A 23198-nucleotide genomic window follows, 5' to 3' on the forward strand; every position below is an offset into this window, starting at 1 on the left:
CGCGGGCGATCGCCAGCTCTAGCGAGGCCAGGCGGGTCTCGCCGCCCCGACTCCGCCACGGAGGACCCCCGGCGAACTACAGGTAGCGACAGTGACAGACCGAGGTAGAAGAAATACGGACTTTAATGAAGATTCCTTCCCTTTGGTATGAGTGAGGCCGGTGCAAACAGCTAAACAAAAAGGAGGCGCAGGTCCAGACAGCCAGCTCTCCCTTTGGATGGGCTGGAGGCTTCTAAGTCGCAGTGGCCTTCCCAGAGTCGCCCTAGGTCTTCAGTAACTGCAGGTGTCAAGTCCCCCCACCCCACCGACCCTGAAACAGGCCGTTCAGCCGAACATCCGGGCAGCCGGCAGCCTCGGTGAGAGCTCCCCACGGACTTCTGACCTGGGTCTCCTAGAAAAGGCAATGCTGCCGGCCCCAAATGCCGCACAGGCTGGGCTGAGGAAATGCCAGTAGTTGGAAAAGGGCTTTGAAAAGTCCAGGAGGTGATGTATAAATGTCATCGGTTACCAACCTTTTGTGCTCAAGAATAAGCCATAGTAAACAAATTAGGAAAGTAAATCTACAGCCCTAAAATATATGCATAAAAAATAAATGCAGATCCAAATCTACAGATGGTATTCGGGGATTGTCTACTGCTTTTGAGTCTCAATGCCCGTTCCTGCCTCCACAAAATCTACCTCGGAGAGCTAACAGTTCCGGAGCCCAAATTCAGTCATCACCCCACCACCCTAGCACAGGGAGGCAGCGTGGAGGCTACGGAAGGGCTGCATTTTGGCTGTAGAATATAACATGCATGCAACATGGAAGGGGTGGGGTGAACATGTATATACAAACCCCTGGGGACAAAGGCCCCAGCCAGGAGGCACTGAGCAAAGAAGGGGTCCATCTCCCCCCTGGCCGGGAGGGGAGCTCTGAGGCAATCTGTAAAGGGGGCATATGCCCAGGGAGAGGGAACAGCTGCCACTCCTGCTTCTGTTCTCCCAACCTAAACTGGAGGGATGCTGAGCAAGGAGAAGACAGGGTCCCGGAAGCCAGGGGATCAGCACCCCTATCCTTGGCCTCAGGGGCCCAAGAATTCTGCATAAAATATCTTCAGAACTAGGAGATGGTCAAAGGCACAAAGTTTAAACACTGGGAAGGGAGGGCTGTTGAGAGGGGCTGGAGTACCCTGAGCCCAGGGGTAGACCAGAGGTGTGGTTTGTTGCTCGTTTCCTGGAAGGGTGACTGCCTGTCATCACAGGACGTTTTCCATTACGAGGCACACGGCCCAGGCCTTGAGCACCCACCTTCCTGAGGAAGGGGCTATCAGGTTGGCACAGGAAAGGCCCTGGGAAGGGGCCACTCTAGGTTAATACTTTGGTGAGGTTTGGGGAGAAGTAGGATTCTACCCCAGGCTCCTGACTCAAACCCTCTCCCTGAGCTGGATGCTAAACCCAGTGTCCACACTACCCCCAGCTCCTACACAAGGCCAAGCTCACAGAACACTCCAAAGTGAGGTCCTGAAGTCAGGGGATAGTGGACGGGTTGAAGGGAGTTTTCCAGCAAGCACCTGGGACGGATCACAATTTCCGTTCCACCGGCTGCTGTAGACACAGTTCGCTGCCCGCAGAGATGATGGGCAAGTGATTGTCCATGTGGTAACTGATGAGGTGACTGACGCTCTCGAAGCGGTGATCCTTTGTCCGAACCTGGGAAGGAAGAGAGTCCATTCAGGTGAAGAGTCAAATTAAGAACTCGGCCCCTGAGCCTGAAGAAGCTGCAATATTCAGGAAGGTTGAGGAGAAAAAGACGGCAGGGGTGGGAGGGCTGTCCCTCCTGATCATTGATGCTTTTCTAGAAAAAGAAGTTAGAGAAGGTCATGAATGGGAAGGCTGGGAACTGGGAAAAGGCCGAGAGGACATCAGAAATTAGGAGGGATAGCTACTGCTCCCGTGACCGGGAGGAAGGCGGCAAGTCTCAGTGCAGAATACACAGCACAAAAAAGGATGTGGAAAGGAGGCCGAGAATGCTGTAGAAGAGAGACCAAGTTATGGGGGACGGGGGAGCAGCAGAAAACAGGCAGCACCCTGGTCTGAGCCCCAAGTGGAGGAGGGAAGGAGCCCCTGGCTCCACTTGTAAGAGGAGGCATGGAGTGTCTAGCCTGTAGCCACTGACACTGAGCACAACCTCTCCAGGATGGTTACCTCATTTGTCAAAAAGGTGGGGGGGCCTCAAGTGAGATAAGCACCTTCTAACTCCCCTGGGCATAGTTTATAGTTTGCAGATTTGAGGACTGGCCAGGACTGAAGGGAACACAGCTCATGGTCAGGAATGTGAAGGGGAAAGAACCCTCAGCCGCTGGATGGGGGATGCCAGGCACGTTGAGAGCGGGGAGGACCACATAGGGGTGCCCCGCGGGGAAAATCTAGGAAGTAATAAGGGAAGGAATAGGGCTGCACAGGAGGGCCCCACCACCCATGCCCCTGCTACACTCACCACACCCTCAGGGTCCACCAGCAGCAGGTGCTTGGGCTGCCCGCTCTGCAGGCCAGTGAGCACGTACTGGCCAGGCGTGGTCGTGCTTTCCCGCACCAGGAAGTCCCCGTTGAGCTGCAGCAGGGCCTCAGCCTCCCGCCGGTTCAGCTTTCCATGGAACCAGGGCTCCCCTCGGAGCTGCTCAGCCATGGCCACTGACTGGGGAGGTGGAGGCACCCGAAGGGCATCTTCAAAAGGCTCTGGGGGTGCAGAGAGAGGACTAGGAGAGGCAGCTGGCACAACACATGTCCAGGACCAGAACCCTCAGGGAGGGGAGGCCAGGAAGAAAAAAGCAGAAGAGGAACCAAGTAGAAAGGCAGGATATGGAATGGAGAAGCACTCACTCATGTCAAAGAGGTCTCGGGGCGCACTGCCATTGACAGCAAGATTGGGGGGCCCAGCCCCGCCCCCTGCTTGCCGGGCCTTGTCCAGGTTCTGGATGTTGACATAGGAGGGGTCATCAAAGAGCTCTCTGCCTGCTGAGGAAAGGGAGGTTTTCAGGGACCTCAGCCCTGCCTCCTGCACCCCTGGCTCTGGCTCTCTCAGCCCCTTCCATACCTGGGCAGGGTGGCAGGGGTGGCATCTGCTTGTGGACTTCTGGGTCTCCCCCTGCAGGCTGCCCCACAGGCTGAAGGAATAAAAATAAGGTGAAACCAGAGGCCCTAACCAGCCACTCCTATCCCAGGCCCAGTCCACCTCTATCAAAGCGACTTACCAGCGTAGCTCCCAGGTGGCTGGGGTTCTGGGCACTGGGCAGAGTGGGTCGAGCAGGCCCCTGGGGGGCTCCTTCCCGAAGCCTCATGTCCACCACCCCGCCAAGAGGGGGTTCCTTCCCCGGGAAGTCATTATAGTATTGATGATCAGGTGGCTCTTCCTCCTCCTCATCCCAAGCTGAGCCATCAAAGCCAGCCATCCTGAGAGGAGGAACAGGAGGGAGTGAGGAATTCGGGTGGGAGGATGGAGGGAGGGGAAGGACACCATGGCCATGTACTAGGACTTCCTTTGAGGCAGGCCCTAGGCTGACTGTTTTATATGATCATTTCATCCTCACCGCACCTCTATAAGGCAGGATTTCCTTTCCCAGTTTTTAAAAAACATATTCTTTTGTTGACTTCAGAGAGGGAGAGAGAGAGAGAAACATCAATGATGAGAGAGAATCATTGAACGGCTGCCTCCTGCACGCCCCACACCAGGGAGAGCCCACAACCAAGCATGTGATCTCTTGGTTCATAGGTTGATGCTCAACCACTGAGCCACGCCTCATTTATAGATGAGGAAAAGGAGGGTCAGAGGTGAGAAGATTTGCTCAAGGTCTCCCACTGAAAGGTGGTTCACCTGAGATGCAAATTCAGATTTGACTTTAAAGTTCATGCCTCTGATCATTACACTGTCTCCTAAGAGGGAGGAGAAACACTAAGCAGCAAGGGGAGGGGGGTGCCCCAGAATATTTTAATCTCCTCTGCTAAATACCTGCTGGCCGGAGGAAGGGTGAGGAACTCAGGAAAGAGCCACCCTCCCTCACGCAAACTTTCAGAGGCTTCTAGGGGAAGGAAAACCAAGAACTAAGGATGGGGAAACAGCAAGAAAGAGGGACAGGCCAGATACGAGGCCGCTGGCAATGAAGAGCCCATCCAGCCAGGGACGGGCCACCACACGAAGCCCTGGGCTACAGCTCCACACGGGAAAGGAGGGGAGAGCTGGCCCTGCAGCAGGCAGGGCCTGAAAGGCTTTGCTGAGAGCCACAGGAAGCTTAAGAATAGCAGGAAGTGGGAAGCGGGGGGCACACAGGTTATTTCCTTCCCTGAACCACTCTGCGCTCCAGTGTGGGAATAGAGGACCTACTTTCCCAGTCCTGGTCTGGGGCCCCGCGCCCTCCTCCCCGCTCACCTGTCATGGGGGGTGACCAGCTTGGGCGGGTTCCTGAGGTATTGTTTGAACCGTAGCTCGAAGGCCTGGCCGATGGTGCTGATGACGTCCTGAGCAAGCCCTTCGGGACACTCCAGGATGTGGCAGGCTGGGGGCACGGCAGAGACTGTCGGTGAGCTCTGAGGCGGGGTTGCTGGGAGGAGGTGCAGACAAGAGCCCTCCTCCTCCTCCTCCTCCTCAGGAGCCCCGGCTTAGCTTCCCCAGGATCCTGCTCACCTGCCTCATGAGAGCGGGCCCCGCCCAGCGCTCCCCACCATGCCTCACCTCTCTGATTCACCGGGTCTTTGGCAACATAGGCGACATACTCAGCTGTGTCCTGGAGTGGAGAGAGTGTCAGAAGAGGCCAGTTAGCTAAATCTGACAGCCCCGCCTCACTCCTGGCCCCTAAATGCCAGTCCTTTTCAGGTATCGCCTCCATCTAGCATGCCCGTTTCTCTGGCCAGTACCTTCCCAATCCCTGTCCCTTCCTCTTCTCCCACCACTGTTGCTCTGCTCCCCAACTCACCGGGTCCCCGCCGGACGCAAATGAGATAGATTGCATGTGATGGTTGGCGATGATCTGAGGGTTAGGGCAGGGGATGGAGAAGGAAGGGAATGAGGTGTCAGGCAGCCTCGGGGCTCACCTGAGCGGCCCCCACCCCTGGCCCAGAACCTCGGAGACTCATTCTCATCCTTTTGACGTCTTGCCCTGTGTCCTCCTAATCACCCCCTTCCCCACTGTCCTGCTGCTCCCAAGCCTTCTCTCCTCCTTTCTCACCCGCACAGCCAGGCCCCCGCTCAGCCCTCCCATCAGTGTCTCTGGTCCCTCTGCCCAGCCCCGCCAACCTGTTTGCAGTCTGCGGCCATGAGGTTGAGGCTGCTGGTGGAGACGGTGAGAGTGATTGGCATTCCGGCAAATTTCAGGTTACTCCTCCCCAGAATGGAACTGAGTGGGCGGCTACAGGGCTAAGGAAGTACCCAAGGGTCTCAGAAGACAGGGGTTCCCAACCCCCAGAAACCCCCACACTCCTGCCTTTTGGCTTTCTCCCCGCGGGTCCCATCCTTGCCATCGCCCTGCCCCTCCACAGCTCCCAGAAGCATCCCTAACCCCCTCGACCCCACGTACCTTTCTCCTTCTCGAAGCCCCCTTAGCACCTGGCACAGCCTCACACACCAGGCTGATGGCCTCCCTGGGGAAAGAGGGGTGCTCAGACCCCGAGCCGGCCTCTCCCTCGGCTGGGGCTGCCATGGGGCTGGGGAGGGGGAGGGGAGGGGAGGGGAGGGCCAGGCCAGACTCCAGGGGCGCTCGAGGCTCTTTGTCGTGGTGGATTGAATTAAGGGCCTTTAATATTTGATGACACTGAGAGGCCGCTTCCTGGCTGATTGGGTTAGGGCCTCGGTAGACTGGCCCCACCCCCTTCCAGCTACCCAATGTCCCACTCCCTTCCCAAAGGCAGCAGCAACCTTCCATCTACCCCCATTTTCTACTCGAGCCCCAGCTGCCAGCTGCCTCTGCCACCTCCTCCCACAACTCCCAAGGCTGGATGAGTAAGAAGGATCCAGGCCAGAGTTGCCTCTTTTCATTCAGACGTGGACTCATTCCCCTAACTTCCTCTCAATCCCCTTTACCACCCAGAGATAAACCATCACTCACACCATCAGCCAGGCACCCACGCCCCCCCCCCCGCCCCCCCGGCCCCACACCAGCCCCAGGAGGCCCACATTCCGCCCCCTCCGCACTGACCTGGTGACCTGAGTCCGGGTGTTGAAGTCCAGGGCACGCATGGATTGCAGGACCTCCACACAGCCCATGTACTGAGGGGAGGAATGGGAGGGTTACCAGTCAGCCGCCCCATCCCCTTCCCAAAGGGCCCCAGGATTTTTCTCTACAGGGTCCCTAAGGGCAGTAAAGATGCATACGTTCTGCCACAGCCCACGCCATGCAAGACAACAGGGAATGAGCAGAGGGGAAGGGGCAAGCTGGGAGGACCGCACACCGCTGGGAAGGGACCTGGGAGGGATGGGCGCTGGGTGGGATGGAGTGACATATCTAGAAAAGGGGGAGGAGACTGGAGGGAACAATCAAGAGCCACTCATTCCAACACTTTCTAAGGGCCTCCCAGGGGCTGGGCATTGTGCTGGGCATGGCAGGGGGTGCGGGTGGGGGTGGGGTGGGGGAGCCACCAGAAGGAAGGGGGACCCAGGCCCAGCTGGAAGGGCCAGCAGAATCAGAGAAGGAGCAAGACAGGGTTAGGAAAAGGGCCACTGAAGCCAAGCGAGTGGCTGGGGAAGAGCAGGAAGAGAGAGATTCCGGCAAAGCTAGAGTGGGCAGAGGAGCTGGAGCGGCCTGGGGGGGAGGACGGTCACTCACCCGAACCAAGTAGGAAACCCCGGGTCCCATGACTTTGTCGTTAGGATGCAGCCAGCCCCGCGTGGGCTTATTGACAAAGCTCCCGTGGCGGGTCCACTCCTCGCCCCCCAGCTGGCCCCCTTCCACCCGAGTCCTGCGCCCGCCGCCTCCGCTCAGCTTGTTCATGTCCTGGAGGGGGGGCAGGGGGCCTGAGTCTGGCACGGCTGCCCCGGCGATGCCCTCCCCGTCCTCGGCCACCCTGCCTGGCTCCCCCCGGGGCCCCGGGCGCGCCCCCGCCGGGCTGGCCAGCTTCAGGTTGCTCATCCGGGGGAAGAAGGAGCACAGGGTGGTGGGACTGTCGTCCCCAGACTGAGGTGGCAGGATGGGCCCCAGGGAGGAGGCTGATGGGGACGGCAGCTCCTCCGGCGGGCTGGACCCTGACGCCCCCTCCTCCAGCGATGACAGAGACTCATTCCGGAGGGGGTTGTACTTGGGCTTGGGGGGCAGGAGATCCATGGCTGGAGTGAGAGGGAGGCTGCAGCCCAGCCCGGCCCCCCTGCCGGTCAGGGCAAGGGGGCCAGGCAGGGGGCATCCCCAGGCCCTTAGCCTGAGTGGCCCTTTATGGCCCAGGGACCTCAGGGGTCCTGGGAAGGAAGAGGGACAGTGGCTCCGATGCCTCTGGCTCCCCCAGTTCAGACACAAACAGTTTCAAGCCCCATCCCCGCCCAGCGTGGAGCCTCTCCTCTGGCTGAGAGAGGAGCAGGCTGGACCCAGAGCTGCCAGGCTCCTCCCCAAGGGCGGGGACTACGGGGAGAGGCCAATCCCGAAGACAGTGCTGACTCACAGGCTCGGAGGGGCTGGGCCCCCACCACGGCCCCCCACCCAGAACTCGTGCAGAGGCAGAGCTACCCTCGCCCGCCCCCCCACACACACACAAACAACTAGTATCTGGGGAAGAGTCGAGTGGGGGTGGGAGGGAAGGGCGAGAAGGAAAGGAGGGGAAGAAGAGGGGGTCTGGCTCAGTCCAGACCGGACGAGGGCAGGCCAGAGGGAGCAGGAAGCTGAGGGAGGGGAGGGGGGGAATGAGGGAGGAAACAGGCAGCTGGGGTGGAAAAGGGAGGAGATCCCAGAGCTCAGCATTTCCCTTCCTGTTAGACTGAACACAAGCCCCCACCCCCACCCCCATCACACAGCGGGGTGGTCGCCCCAGGGAGCCGGGGCCATTAGCACCCTCCGCTAGACAGCTGTGAACAGGAGTAAAGAAGCGGGGAGAGGAGCCCTAGCTGGGCGGTATGTTGGCTGGAGCATGGTCCCAATCAGGGCACAGACCCAGGCCAGGCACATACAGGAGACGACGGTCAATGTTCCTAACATCGATGTTTTTCTCTCTCCCTCCCTTCTTCTCTAAAATCAATAAAAATTTGATGAAATGGGGAAAGGAGCCCGCTGGGTAGCTGAGTTGGTTAGCGCATTGTCCCAATACACCAAGGTTTTGGTCAGGACACATACAAGCAGCAACCAATGAATGCATAAATAGTGGAACAAAAAAACACGATGTCTTCTCTCTCTCTCTCTCTCTCTCTCTCTCAATAAATTTTAAAAAAAGAAATGGGGAAAGGAAGAAGGTGGTCCCAGAGGAAGGGCACAGCTGGTGAGGCACGGGGAGAGGAGCTGGAGCCGAGGGTGGGCTGGTGGCACCTACGATGCCAGGAACAGTAGCCCACAGATGAGCACTGTCCTGCCCCCTTTCCACAGGCCTGGTTAGCAAAGCCAGCTGTCCAGGGTAGAAGGGGGGGCAGGGCACTGGCTCCAAGGTCAGCTCCCCTCCATTTGCGGGGATGACCGGTGAGGGCCCATGTGTCCACCAGGGGACACAGTTCCTCTCATACCCAGGGCACAGTCTGGCGGGAGGAGGTGGGAGCGTGAAAGGGAGACCATGAAGGGATAGAGGGGGCAGAAGACAAACTATGCCAAGTACAGGAGAAAGGAGTGCCAAGAGAAGACGGGCCAAGGCTGGACACGGGGAACCCATCCCAAACCCACTCTTCCCACCCACAGCTTCCTGCCACAGCGCTGCGTGAGGGGGCCATAGAGGAAGTTGGAAATCGACCCAAGAGGAAGCAGTAAAATCCATATACCCCCCCAAGCTCACCTCGGAATTACCTATCCTTAAATTACTTCGGCAGATTAAAGTATGCAGATAAGCATGGGATGTGCTAAGCTCCGTCACCTCCCCCCGCCCTCAGCAGAGGAGAGCTGGCATGGCCTCCCCCACTCGGGAGAAGGGATTCTCTCCGTCTGCTTCCCGAGGCTCAGCGCCCGGGCGTCCAGAGCACGAGGAAAGGGCTCTGCCACCACCTCACACACGCAAACACACACCGGGTGTCTTCGTCTTTAGAGACGGGCATCCTGCAGAAACCTGCGGCACCCACAGGCGCGAGAGACCGACAGGTGTGGGCATTTGGGGGCAAAGTAAGAGGAGGGGGGGCTCCTTCTGCACAGAAAGCAAGGAGACTGTCCGCGGGCGGGCGGGCGACTGGGTGTGGGGAGAAGCGGCATGCGCCTGCCCAGCCCAGCAGGGAGGAGGAGGAGGCAAGAGCGGGAAGTAGCAGGAAATGTGGAAAGCCTCAGGAATGTTTCCAGAAAGGAAGGCTGGGCAAGCGGGACCAGAAGGAATGCCCAGACAAGAGCTCTGGTTAGGGGGAGGGTGAGAGCCAGAGCAGTGGTGGAGGCTGAGCAGAACCCTTAAAAAAAAAATTAAACAGCAAAAAGGTCACTGCCCCCTACACCCCCCACGCTGCACCCCGCCCAAGACACCGTTTTCTGATGGTGGAAAACTTTCGCTCCTGTCACAGTCAAATCAGTGCCCTACCCAAACCCCCGGGAACAGGTATGAGACAGAACAGCTGGTCCTGGGACGGGTGGGTCCTGGGGAGGGGAGCTCAGGGAGTGGGGCAGAAGTCTGAGCAAGCCTCCCTCCCCCGCTCCTGCCAAACCCCAAGCCCAGGCCCCCTCGGGGAGCCACCCTTGGAAGGGGGTTCAGGAAAGGAAAAGGGCTGTCTCTACGCTCACTCCTCAGACCCAGAGGTGGAAACTCTGCTTCGCACCTGGTGGGTGGAGCATGCAGGAAAACTGAGCCCAAAGCCCGAGAGAGAAAGGAAACAGGGAAACGTGAGCAGATGGAGTTTGTGGGGTTGAAGGCAAAGCTTCTGAGGTGAAGACCTGGGTTCCACAAGGATAAATCTCCCGAGGGAGGGCAGTCCCACGGCCCGTGCTTTGGAGACTTCTAGGAGGCCAGGCTCTGGGCGATCCGACGTGGACTAAGGAAGGGGCGGGGCTCCTAGAAGGGCCGAGCCTCTAGGAAGGCGTGGTTCCGCCAATTCGCAGTCTGTGGTGCTTTGGGCAGGGTTCTGCCCTTTCGGGAGAGAGGCTTTTTGGTGGGCAGCTGTGAGCCGGCAGAGAACCGTCGCGCTGAGGCGGAGTTTCGGGGAATCGGAAGGACTAACGTGGAGTTTCGTGGAGTGGGGCTGGAAAGCACGTCTAGGGTGGGACTTCCAGGAAAGCTGGGCGACAGGGTGGGGTCGGGGACAATAAGTAGAAAACCAGACAGGGTTCAGGGATAAAAAGCCCCCCGGGGCTGGGAGGTGGGACTTCCGGGGAGGGGGTCTTAGGGGGCGGGGCTTATGAATGAAGACCGGAAGTAGGGTCCCGGGAGAGGGGTTCCGGGGTGGAGGAGTGGGTCACCTAAGGAGGAAAAAAAGTCCCCACTTACCAGGGCCTCATGGAGTCTCCGCACCGCACCGCGGGATGATTTGGTTCTGGATCACGCCAGTGCCTCCTTAGGTCGCTGCTCCAACTTTCTCCCCGGGAAGGCCTCCCTGGAGAAACTTTATTGCACTCACTTCCGGCCTCGCTAACCCCTGACCCTCTACCCCACCGTCCCTCCTTCGCCCGTCCCACTTTCCGGGATCAGCCAATGGCAGTGCGGGAACGCTCACAGAAGCCGTTCTAGCCAATAAGAGGCCTATTTTTTACCTAAGCTTGTCCTTGAGAAACGTAACAAGTGCGCTCCAATAAGGACTCGACGAGAAGCAAATGTAAGCCAATAGGAGGCTTGGAGACGGAGTTGTCCCGCCTTACGTCGAAGGGACCAATAGGAAGTGCAGGCGGCGTGTTTGAAAGTGAGGCCAAAGTGGGTGGGAGCGCGTGCTGCTGGGAGTTGTTTGGAGGTTGGCGGTGCGGGTCTGACGATCTCAGGCAGAGCGATCATGTCGCACAAACAAATTTACTATTCGGACAAATACGACGATGAGGAGTTCGAGTACCGGTTAGTGCCGGCGTGGGGGCCGTAACGAGGGGGTGAGCTTTGACAAGTGAGGGCACGAGGAGTTAGTAACTAGGACTGAAGAGACAGAATGGGCGCGTGCGCAGCAGGTTAACGGGACGGGGTGGGGGTGGTTGAGAGCGTAAAGCGCATGCGCGAAGGGTAGCGACGCGTGTAAAAGTAACAGCACGGAATTCCGTGTTAGCCTTCGGGGGGGGGGGGGGAGGTGGGCGTGGTGAGTGTTAGCCTGCAGACCACCTTCGCCCCTTGGGGTTCCTGGATCATTCTCAACCGCATTGAGCACGTTGAACTTGCCTCCCTAAGACTGCTTGTATCACGGCACCACCATAAAACCCGGAACCCACTGGGAAACGGGGGCAAAGGCGGAGCTCGAATTTCCCTCGCGTCTTCAATGCCAGGGGAGTTACCGAGCGAGTGTCCCTCATTAATTCATGAAAAAGGGGCGTGGTTGTCCGGCTTGGATTAGGAGGGGGCCTTCGAGGACCTGGGATGTAATAAAACTGGCCAGGAACATTGAGAAAAGGCTTAACATGGACCCAGTCGATACCCTTCAAGTATTTGAAGGGGATTCGTCTAGGAAACAGTTGTGGAGTGTTTATAGATTCTACTAAAGTACAAGGGTGAGCATGGTGTCTGCTTCCAGCAAACCTAAAATAATCTGTGGGAGTACAGACTTCAGGAAGAAGGTGGTGATTGGTGTGATATAGATAACGTAGGGATTGTGATGGGAGCACATACGACTTGCCACGGACGGTGAGGAAAGGAACCCCTACAGAGTCTGCACTGGATAAACCCTAAATTCACCGTTCTAGAGTAGGAAATCGGAAGGGTTTCTACAAATGTTGGCATTCCACTAATTGTATTGAGTGTGATACTTAAAACAGCTTCCTGGTGTGTACCTTGTCTTCTCAATTGAAGACCGTAAAATGGAAACTTGCTTGTGTGACTTCTCCAGTCTAGCACGGGGCTCTGGACCCTCTGGCTGGAGAGTTCCGCCCGTGCTGACAAATAAATACATTAATCATCTTGATGCCAGGTCCGTGGGGATTTAAATGCATGAATCATCTTGATGCCAGGCCCATGGAAAAAGGCCCAGGCCATGCTGGACCCGGTTAACTTCCTTCTCCTCAGCTGTTTTCTTCTACACCTGAACTGAGCTCACTGAAACTGTGTGCTGGTAACACATGGCAGGGCCAGGGCGGAGAGGTCGCCCGGCTCACCCTTGAAGGCGAAAGGCTTGGCAGTGGTATTCAGGGTTAAGAAAAGCTTGGGTGTTTTGGTGGGGGTTTTGGTTTGGGGTTTTGTTTTTTGTCTAATCAGTTACTGAAGCTAGTCTTTGTGCCAGGGGCTTGTTAGACTGTTAGCTATTTTCAGACATTTAGACTAGAACAGATTCTTTAGGGAAAAAATCTGTTACTAGTTCATTTTCATTTAGCATGATAAAGCCTATCTGGGTTAGCCCAGTTCAAGTTAGAGGAGTAATTTCTTGGCCATGAAAAGAGACTTATCCTTGGTTAGGAAAGCGTGAAGTTTCCCACAGGAAGTCTCATGGCACAACCCTTCAGAGTCAGGAAAATGAAATGAAGAATAGACTTTAGGGGCTTCGACATTGACATTATTTCATCCTTTGTGCTGGCTCTTCCACGTAGCACCCCATCTTAGGCCCTTCTTCACAAAAATCACTTCTCTTCCGTACCAATCCTGTTCAAAACCGCCTTCAATTATTAATACCCTGTGTACTGTGGGGCCCCCATTGTATTATTTTAGAATCATCAACCAGAAGACTAAGCTCCAGGAAGGCAGAGGCAGCGTATCAACAGCGCCTGAAATTTAGGTGCCCGTTCACTTGTTATTAATTAGTACTTTTAAATATACTTTTGTGAGGATTCACATAAGTTGGCCTTTATTTCTAGCTGCCTGTATCCCACAGTAAGGTTAACTCCCTGCCATCAGAAACTGGTTTCTCTTTTCTTTTGTCTCTTGGCTTTGTATGCAGGCACTTGCCTAACAGACTGGACCCAGTACTGACCAATTTCCTACCTTCCCATGTTTCTGTTACAGGCATGTCATGTTGCCCAAGGACATAGCCAAGCTGGTCCCTAAAACCCATTTGATGTCTGAATCTGAATGGAGGAATCTTGGTGTTCAGCAGAGTCAGGGATGGGTCCATTATATGATCCATGAACCAGGTCAGTGCAATGGCTGAAAGAACCATGTAGGGCTGTTTCACTGAGGAAATGATGGTCACATAACCCAACGAAATAAGGGGAAGGTGGGGGTGGTTCGCCGGTTTCTTACCCCACCCGTCATCTAGAAAAAATTGGACCAAAAATAGAGTGAAATATATGGGAAGTTCAGAGACCAGCTGTTACTGAAAAAACCGTTAGTGTCTAATTCACTCAGAGGGTACTCTCTTTTTAAGGCCACATAATACTCTGGGAGAGATTATGGTCCCTACTTCATTGTCCATCAGAAAGAATTCTTGGATGTGTTCCAAATAAGCCAAGGAAAGTATATTTCCTGATAAGACACCAGACACCAAGCTGTCAAGCAAAACTAATAAAGGACACCCTGGGGCTTCACAAACATAGCAAAAAAACCTGATAGTAACAAATCTAAACTTGGCAGACAGGCCAGGCTTATGGGTCTGCTTCTAAAGCCATATGCTTAAATAAATCTTAATTTAGTTATCAAGGTCCGAGTGGGAGAAAGCTGGGAAATGGGAGTGGGGTATGCTATAGATTGTGCGTAGAATGGTGTTCGTGTCTCTTAGATTTCACTCACTCTTTCAGAACCTCACATCTTGCTGTTCCGGAGGCCGCTGCCCAAGAAGCCAAAGTAATGAAGCTGGCGAGCCACTTTTCAGCCTCTAGCTTTACTCAGCTGTCCTCACTTGCTAACAGCTTTCTGATAACATGTTGCCTTCTTGTTTCTCACTTTGCTATTTAAAGGATGTTTAAAATACACTGTTTGAAATGTGCTGGTGACTGCTTTGCTGCTTAAGCAGAGCAGAGCCAACAGCCGCACTGCCGGCCGAGGAGTGCTCTGTGGACTGCAGCCTCAGCTGTGTGACCCCTGAAGCCATGATGAGTTCTATGTCCAGCAGAACACACGTGGCAGATGGAGGAAGCATCTGAGAATGAGACCATGGCTGTAACAGGGATTGTGTGAATTTGCTGTTTTGTTTTGTTTTCCTGCCAGGTGTATGTATGGGGATTTGTGTTTCAATGTATTGGAAACTTTCCATTTTATTCAAGAACTCTATTTCATGTTAAAAGCCTTGATTAAAGAGGAATTTTTTTAATAATCTAATTCTCTGCTTGTAAAGGTTTTTTCCCCTCTCAGGGTGAGCATCACATTCAGTATATGGTTCTAATTATATACCCTTCACTTAGATAATGAAGCTCAGCTTTGCTGATAATGAGGTTTATTTCAACAGTCAGGTAACTGGTCTTTAATCTTAGAAGCTGACATGCTGTCAAACATGGCTAAAATATATTTTGATCTAACTACTGGCCAAAGGTAGAGGTTATATAGGGATAACATCATCTCATCAAAACAAGTGAACTGTTTCCCACAGTCAGGGATGCGGCCTTTCATATAGTCCCAGTATTTGAAGGGCACACTTGAAGGGCACACGAGGGTAAGGGCGGAGGCCATCAGCCAGGGGCGGGTAGTGTGCTCCGCTCCTGCCTGGCCTAAGGCTCCAGCACACCGATGGCCTCTTCACTGCACATTGGTTGGGAGTTTTCAGTAGTTCTCACTTTGGCTGAGCATTGGGACCCTCAGAGTAGCTTTAAAAGTACTGATTTGTAAGTCATTCCTAAAGGTGTTGACTGAATTGGCCGGGAGTGTGGCCTGGATGTGGGGATCTCAAGCATTCCTATGCAGGTAGATACAGCACTAACTTTTGAGAAAACAGGAAACTAGCTGTTCAAGAAAACACTTCACTAAATCATAGCTTACCCTCTACTTTTAAAAATAACAGTAGTGCTAAGTAAGAGAGATTAATCTACCACCTTTCCCTGTCTTCCATCCGTTTGTTCCAAGAGCAATACAAGTGTAGTTCCTGGACCGGAAGCATCAACATCATCTAGAAACTCATTAGAAATGTATATTCTTGGGCTCCACCCTAGACTAACTGAATCAGAGACAACGTGGTTGGACCCAGCGACATTTTAACAAGCTTTCCAGGTGATTCTGGTGCATGCTTAGCTTGAGAAGCCACTGATAAAGGATTGGACTAGAGCTGATGTTTGTTTGAATGGGTGTGTATGTTTTGTTTTGTTTTGTTTGGGGGGGAGGGGGTTTACCTCCAAAATATCACCTTTATTAATCATCAAGATAATAAAGCACGTGGCTTATGTCATTAGGCAAGTAGGGCTTTATTTTTTTAGAGCTTGAGAAAGAATGGCTAGAAGCTTGGTTCTACCATTCACTTTATTTTGTGTGGCATCCCTTCACCTTTCTGAGCCTGTTGCCCATCTGTAACGCAGACATCATATCTATCTTAAAGGGTTTTTAGGAGTCATATGAGGCCGACCAGGTGTGGTTCAGCAGTCTTCCAAATGATGAGTGGATTCTAAACCTTTACTACAAAAAAAAAAAAACCAAAAAGTCCACAGACCAGTAGCATCATCATGACTGAGAACTTGTTAAATACAGATCTCAGGCCCCACCCAAGATCCCCAGATGAATAGTAAGAACATTAAGGTTTGATGGGCACTTCTAAACCACAGGCAATTGAATGAGAGTAAGGAGAGTAGTACAAAGTGGGCACGTGGCACTCCCTAGTCGCTGCCATCACTTGCACTTGCAAAGCAGTAACAGGTGATGGATGCTTAAACTAAGCACAGGCGGAGCAAGGTGGGGCAAAGCTCTGTCCTGTCAATGAGGCTTAAATAATTAGCTTTACTGTTCATATCAGAGACAAATGAAAGTCTACACACTCAAAGCTCACCTCCAAGATCTCCCTACCTCACAGGCAATGCTGACTATTGGTGTCCCTCCATCTGCTATAATAAATCCCTTCAGACACCAGTAGCAACTCCTGACCCCTTGGCCAATAACAGGGTTATGGCTAATGAAAACAGCCGTGCACGCGAGAATCTGAATACAAAACAAAGGTTAAAGTCAAGCCTCCCTTTATTTCTAACAGCAGAAAGCACCCCAAAATCCGTAGAGCGTCTCCCACCACCGCTCCTTTCGCGCCCCAGCCCTCCTGCCAGGCCCCTCCTCCTCGTCCGCACCACCAACCCCTGAGCCCGGCCTCCACATTTCCGGGCAAAGGGCGACCACGTGGTTGTCGCTAATGACAACCCGGCACTGCTCCCGCCCGCTGGCTAAGGCTCGCGAGTGACAGTCGACTTCACCAATGAACACGTGAAGGTAGTCTGAGCGACAGCCCAAATGACCAATGAATATGCGGTAAGTGTGGCTCTGAGGTGGGACTGTGAGTACGGAAGCTGTCCTGGGTCAAGAGGAAAGGAGAGAGGGAAAGACCTGGTGAAGGGGCTGGAGCAGGTGAGAACCTGAGAGAACTCAGTTGTCAGGAGAGTGGTGGGAAGAGGTGGGATTCGGGCTAGAAAGGGTGCGGAAGCCTGCAGAAGAAGGCGGCTGAGCTCTGGTGTGGGTGGAGGAAGGGGACGTATTTAAAGGGCCCAAGTCCCAGGAGCAGGTAGACATTTAAAGGGACAGGTGCCCCAAAGAGAAGAGACATTTAAAGGTGTAGTTGCCCAAGATAGAGCAGACCCGAGGAGCCGAGCTCGGCGGACACTAGACCTTTTAAAGTGGCTGGAGCAGGACATTTTAAGACTAGAGCCAAGCTTAGAAAACATTTAACGGAGGCATCGCTGGGTTTTGAGAACATGGTTACTAAAGAGGCAGGGATAAAGGCGTCAGTTGTCAAGGGCCTGGGGAGGAAGACCATGCCCTCCTGCTCGCCCCCATTTTCCTTTCTGGCTCCTCCAGGTTGCCTCGACCCCGGACCCCCTATTCCCAGGCTATGGCCCCCAGTGCCCTTTAGATCTGGCGGGACTCCCGTGCTTGCGCCCCCTATTTGGGGGTCTGGGTGGCTACCGGAGGGCCTTGCAGAGGGGCAGAGAAGGCAGGACCATGGCATCTAAGGCCTCTGCCCCTCCCCCAGGGCGCAGCGTGACGGCGGGCATCATCATTGTTGGAGATGAGATCCTCAAGGTGTGTCTGGGACAGAAGAGGGGGGAGGGCGGGGCATTCTCCTGTCCTTAAGAGTCTGCTCCACATTGTGTTGAAGGAGGGTGAACCAGGGTGGGGGTCCCCTTGCTGCCCTAGGATTCTGGAGTGAGTCCAAAGTGGTGGAGGAAAAGTGACCCTCATTCTGTTATTCCGTTGAAAAGCTTACAGCAAAGTTTCTACAGTTTGCCAGGCAGGATGGTATGGGGATGAGGGGCTTTACAGAAATGACAGGGAGTCAGCATGCAAAGGAGGTATAGGTGCATGTATTACTTAAAAGTTAAATCTGACCTAATTGAGGAATGATCCAAGGCACGCAGCAGCGTGGGTGGGATAGAAGGAAAGTACCAAAAGAGAGAGATCCCTTCTGAATAATCAGGGAAGTCATGGTAGGCATCAGGTTTGTAATAGTAATAGTGATCCCTATTTTTTTAATGCTTACTAGGACCTGGCGGTGAGCTTATTACATCATATATGTGATTTTACTAATCCTCACAACAACCCCATGACATTGGTACTTTTATATGTGTGTGTGTGTGTGTGTGTGTGTGTGTGTGTATATATATATATATATTGATATATATATATATATCAATAATATATATATATATATTATTGATATCAGAGAGGAAGAGAGAGATAGAAGCATCAATGATGAGAGAGAACCACCGACTGGCTGCCTCCTGCAAGCCCCTGTTGGGGATCAAGCCCACAACCTGGGCATGTGCCCTTGACCAGAATTGAACCTGGGACCTTTCAGTTCACAGGCCGATGCTCTATCCACTGAGATAAACCGGCTACGACTAAGTCTTTTATATATTTTTATTGTTGTTGTTGATATCAGAGAGGAAGCGAGAGAGAGATAGAAACATCAATGAGAGAGAATCACCGACCAGCTGCCTTCTGCATACCCCCTATGGGGACCGAGCCCACAACCCGGGCATGTGCCCTTGACCAGAATCAAACCCAGGACCCTTGAGTCCACACACCAATGCTCTGTCCACTAAGCCAAACCAGCCAGGGCTATAAGTCTTAATTAATATATTATGAGACTAATAATGAGACTTAATTAATATATTATGAGGCCTAGACTCAGAGAGGTTGAGAAACTTGCCCAAAGTAACACAGCTAGGAAGTGCTAGTTGGACTTGATTCTCACTCCAGAGCAACCACTTAACCACTAACCTCATTAGAACAATAGTGGAGATGAGGCTGGGCAAGAAGATTGTATACATACCATAAACAGCCTCAAATATCCTGCAAAAGAATTTGAACTTTATTCTGTATATGGTTGGAAACAACAAATGGCTTTTGAGTCCAAGAGTGATGCAATCACAGTAACACATTAGGAAGGGTATTCAGCAGGCACCAGGCAGAGCACTGCGGCTGGAACTGGGAGCCTGGCCAGGAGGCTGTTGCAACTATTCAGGTGAAGGTGCCAAAGACCTGCTCGGTGGCAGTTGGGACAGAGAGAAGAGAGCAGATGGGGACGTATTTCAGAAGTGGAGCTGACAGCATAAAGGGCCTGAGTGGCTGTGGACAGTGTCTGGGGATGCCATTAACAGCCAGGGCTAGGGTGAGGATGCCCAATCAGCATTTGACGCCAGGGGACTGAGGCTGTCCGGGGTGGTGAGGAAGTAGAGAAGTATGGGATTGATCACTGAATTCATCAACCTAGATGAGGTCAAATCAAGGTCGCAGTGCAGAGAAGGAGGCCCGAGGTATATCACATCATCCCTGACTCCATTCACATGGATCAGGGGTCCTCAAACTACGCCTGCGGGCCACATGCAAATGCAAATATTGTATTTGTTCCCGTTTTGTTTTTTTACTTCAAAATAAGATAAGTGCAGTGTGCATAGGAATTTGTTCATAGTTTTTTTTTAAACTATAGTCCGGCCCTCCAACGGCCTGAGCGACAGTGAACTGGCCCCCCGTTTAAAAAGTTTGAGGACCCCTGACATGGATCGTCTCGCTCTGGTGCTCAGTCCAGAATTCTTGGCAGCCTGAGGTGGCATCCCCCAGAGAGCGGAGTGCCCCACCATCACGCAGATGCGCTTTCATCCCTGCCCCCTTTGCCCTTCCTCCCGCAGCACTGACGCCCATCTTCCCCGTCTCCAATCTCGCAGGGACACACTCAGGACACCAACACCTACTTCCTGTGCCGGACACTGCGCTCCCTGGGGGTCCAGGTGTGCCGGGTCTCTGTGGTCCCCGATGAGGTGGCCACCATCGCCGCCGAGATCACCTCTTTCTCCAGCCGCTTCACGCACGTCCTCACGGCGGGGGGCATCGGTCCCACTCATGACGATGTGACCTTTGAGGCGGTGGCACAGGCGTTTGGGGATGAGCTCACGCCACACCCCGAGCTGCAGGCCGCCATCCAGGCCCTCGGCAAGCAGGGCTGGGAGAAGCTGTCGCTGGTGCCCTCCTCTGCCCGCCTGCATTACGGCACAGACCCTCACACCGGCCGCCCCTTCAAATTCCCACTGGTCTCGGTCCGCAACGTCTACCTCTTCCCGGGCATCCCAGAGCTGCTGCGGCGGGTGCTGGAGGGGCTGAAGGGACTGTTTCAAAACACGGCTGTTCAGTTCCACCTGCGGGAGCTGTATGTGGCCGCTGACGAGGCCTCCATCGCCCCCATCCTGGCTGAGGCCCAGGCCCACTTTGGACAGAGGCTTGGCCTGGGTTCCTACCCTGACTGGGGCAGCAACTACTATCAGGTGAAGGTGACACTGGACGCACAGGAAGAAGGGCCGCTGGAGGAATGCCTGGCCTACCTGACCGCACGTCTTCCTCGGGGGTCGCTGGTCCCCTACGTACCCAACGCCATGGAGCAGGCCAGTGAGGCTGTATACAAACTCGCCAAGACAGGTAGGGGCCTCCGGCGGCGGGGAGGGCAGAGGTACCAACCCACAGGTGCCACCCTAGGTCTAGGAGAAGGTAGAAGATGAAAATTGATTCATTCATTCTCCCGATAAATTTTTTTAACATATTTTATTGATTCTTTACAGAGAGGAAGGGAGAGGGATAGAGAGTTAGAAACATCGATCAGCTGCCTCCTGCACACCCCCCACTCTGGGGATGTGCCCGCAACCAAGGTACATGCCCTTGACCGGAATCGAACCTGGGACCTTTCAGTCCGCAGGCCGACGCTCTATCCACTGAGCCAAACCAGTCAGGGCTCTCCCGATAAATACTGAGTACCCACTTTCACCAGCACTGTGCTGGGTGTTGGGGAGATAGCTCAATAGGACAGATGTACACCCACTCCATGGACAAGTAGTGTAATAGGAAAGGTAAACTTCAAACAGATGATGATGCCTGAGACGTCAGTGTGAGTGAGGGGGGCGGCACAGCCAGGAGCTCGGCCTTGCTCTGGGGTCAGAGGCTTCTCTGGGCGGGTGATGGAGAAGCTACATGATGAGGAGCCTCTGGCCAGACCAGGAGTGGGGCCCACAGTGTGAGAGCGGCACAGAGGAAGCAGCAGGAGGTTTAGGAGAAGGGAAAGAAGCCAGGGCCCTGGAGCGGGAGACACTGAGGGGGGAAGCGGCTGAATGGGGGTGGGGTGGGCGGGGAGCAGACTGCCGGCTCGTAGGCAGCACGAAGGAATCTGGACTTTATCCTAGAAAATATTGAAGGGTTTTAAGCAACAGCATCATGGCTGCATGTGTCACATGGGATTGGTGACGGCCTCTTCCCTCCCTGCCCAGCAGGGACCTCTCTAGGGAAAAAGGTGGCGAGTGCCCTGCAGACCATTGAGACCGCCCTGGCGCGGTACAGGCTCACCCAGCTCTGCGTGGGCTTCAACGGGGGCAAGGACTGCACAGCCCTCCTGCACCTCGTCCATGCAGCTGTGCAGAGGTGAGTCTCCCCTGGAGACCAGGCCCCGGGACACCAAGACACCTGATCTGCCCCGTTTTCTGGTTCCCCGTCCCAGGAAGCAGAAGGGAAAAGTGGCGCCTGGGTGGCGTTTGGGTGGGAGTCAGTCATAGGGACCTCTCGGTTCCATTCCCCCACCCTGTGTATGGAGCATCTGACACATGGCTGGCCCTGGATGCGGGAGGTCCTGGTGCTGTTGAGGAGGTGAGATCCGCCCACCTGAAACAGGGATGTGTGCTCCAGGCTTGAGAGGTGAGAGATCAGAGTGGGCTTCCTGGAGGAAGTAGGTTGCGATGGATGGGAAAGACAAGGAAAGGGTGTGCATCCCAGGAGCCAAGGAGAACAGTGCAAGCTCCCTGGAGAGCATTCCCCGGCCCGTGCCAGCCAGCCTGTGGTTTTCTCCCCGTCCCCCACTAGGAAATGCCCTGGCACTCAAGAACCCCTCCAGATCCTATACATCCGCAGCATCTCCCCTTTCCCTGAGCTGGAGCAGTTTCTGCAGGACACCATCAAGAGGTACTAGGGGCCTGAAGGTTTGGGCTCGAAGAGGGGTTTGGAGAAGCCCATTTGTGACCCCCCAGCCCTCTTCCTTCCTCAGGTACAATCTGCGGGTGCTGGAGGCCGAGGGCGAGATGAAGCAGGCCCTGCGCCAGCTGCGGGCACAGCACCCCCAGCTGGAGGCTGCCCTGATGGGCACCCGCCGCACGGACCCCTCCTCCTGCAGCCTCTGTCCCTTCAGCCCCACCGACCCAGGCTGGCCATCGTTCATGCGCATCAACCCGCTGCTGGTAATGCGGAGGGAGGCCTGGCTGCCCTCAGTCCGTGCCCCCGTCAGTCATGGCACCCCAGCTTCCTGAGGTAGGGACATTGGAGCCTGGGGCTCGGAGGAAGGGGCCCATCATCCAAGGAAGGCTGTGCTATTGGTTCATTCCGCCTTTGGACCACTATTTACCGAGCACTCATTGCGTGGCAGGCACTGTGCTATAGGCAGAACCATGACTTAGACCTGTGCTGTCCACTATGGTAACCGTTAGCCATTTACTTACACTCAGAGCATAAAGTACAAATGACTGAACTGCACAGCTTAAAAGGATGGATTTCGGTGGCGTGTGAATTATATCTCAGTTTCAAAAATTAAAGCACAATTCAAAAGCAGTTCTTCAGTTGCACCAGCCACAGTGGAAGTGCCCACCATGTTAGCACAGCAAGAGAACGTTTCATCGTCCCAGAAAGTTCTGCTGGACAGCTGGCTGACACAGACAGAGCCCTTCCTGTCCTCCGGAGCTGACCTGCCAGGGGAGGGTGGGTCGGGAGTGGAGAGGGACAGGATGAAGGCCTCTCTTTCTCATTGCTTGGCCTACACAGAGCCAGATGTGCCAGCCAATCAGATAGCAGGCCCCGCCGAGGCCAAGGGAGCAGACGAACCCTGAGTGGGCCCCTTCCCAGGCAGCAGAGGGTGGAGTGGGAGAGGGCAGTGTTTGTGACCCTTCTCCGACTCTGACCTCCCAGGACTGGACCTACAGAGACATCTGGGACTTCCTGCGTCAGCTGTTTGTCCCCTACTGTATCCTGTATGACCGAGGGTAAGGGTGTGGGCAGAGAACGGGTGTGGGGCAACATGTAGGTGCTGAGATAGGGAGAGCCACCTCACCACACGTCCGCCCTCTGTTCTCCCGCCTCCAGCTACACGTCACTGGGGAGCCGGGAGAACACGGTGCAGAACCCAGCCCTGAAGTACCTGGGCCCAGGAGGACAGCCCACCTACCGGCCGGCCTACCTACTTGAGAATGAAGACGAAGAACGGAACTCGCGCCTGTGACCGCCACCCCTGCCCCCTCCAGAAGAGAAAGAAGGAGACCGCCCCGGGGTGTCACCTCAATAAACAGTGCCTCTCCTCTCACGTGCCTGTGTCTTCCTGCTCCCACGGGGATGGGGAAGGCAGAGTGGGCCAGGCCCCTGAGGGGCTGGGAAGGAGCTCTCGTGGGTGATCC

At 54.7% G+C, this 23198-nt stretch overlaps 3 protein-coding genes across 5 annotated transcripts; 2 read left to right on the top strand and 1 right to left on the bottom strand.

The window, feature by feature from the left end:
- Nucleotides 1–105: 105 nt before the first annotated feature.
- Nucleotides 106–10676, bottom strand: SHC1 (SHC adaptor protein 1; the record flags this gene model as incomplete). 2 transcript variants are annotated; one of them, XM_081113339.1, is made up of 14 exons in its annotated part: nt 106–1689; nt 2477–2715; nt 2860–2994; nt 3074–3143; nt 3231–3429; nt 4403–4529; nt 4706–4757; nt 4947–5000; nt 5267–5386; nt 5547–5610; nt 6165–6235; nt 6792–6959; nt 9993–10333; nt 10543–10676. In XM_081113339.1, the coding sequence occupies 12 exons, from the start codon at nt 6954–6956 to the stop codon at nt 1561–1563; spliced, it is 1425 nt and encodes a 474-aa protein (XP_080969465.1). In that variant the 3' UTR covers nt 106–1560. The 2 variants fall into 2 exon arrangements, with proteins under 2 accessions (XP_080969465.1, XP_080969464.1); XM_081113338.1 differs by lacking the exons at nt 9993–10333; nt 10543–10676 and having other exon boundaries at nt 6792–7286.
- Nucleotides 10677–10997: 321 nt separating this feature from the next.
- On the top strand, nt 10998–14425 carry CKS1B (CDC28 protein kinase regulatory subunit 1B). Its single transcript, XM_081111821.1, has 3 exons — nt 10998–11097; nt 13177–13304; nt 13908–14425. The coding sequence occupies exons 1-3, from the start codon at nt 11039–11041 to the stop codon at nt 13955–13957; spliced, it is 237 nt and encodes a 78-aa protein (XP_080967947.1). The 5' UTR covers nt 10998–11038; the 3' UTR covers nt 13958–14425.
- A 2192-nt stretch (nt 14426–16617) lies between these two features.
- On the top strand, nt 16618–23106 carry FLAD1 (flavin adenine dinucleotide synthetase 1). Of its 2 annotated transcripts, none has more exons than XM_081112921.1 (8): nt 16618–16638; nt 17086–17310; nt 19455–20199; nt 21039–21189; nt 21625–21723; nt 21806–21995; nt 22717–22790; nt 22891–23106. In XM_081112921.1, the coding sequence occupies exons 2-8, from the start codon at nt 17230–17232 to the stop codon at nt 23024–23026; spliced, it is 1476 nt and encodes a 491-aa protein (XP_080969047.1). In that variant the 5' UTR covers nt 16618–16638; nt 17086–17229; the 3' UTR covers nt 23027–23106. The 2 variants fall into 2 exon arrangements, with proteins under 2 accessions (XP_080969047.1, XP_080969048.1); XM_081112922.1 differs by having other exon boundaries at nt 16620–16638; nt 21042–21189.
- Nucleotides 23107–23198: the final 92 nt, after the last annotated feature.

This window comes from Myotis nattereri (genome assembly GCF_964212035.1).
Source record: "Myotis nattereri genome assembly, chromosome: 18".
Taxonomy (NCBI): domain Eukaryota; kingdom Metazoa; phylum Chordata; class Mammalia; order Chiroptera; family Vespertilionidae; genus Myotis; species Myotis nattereri.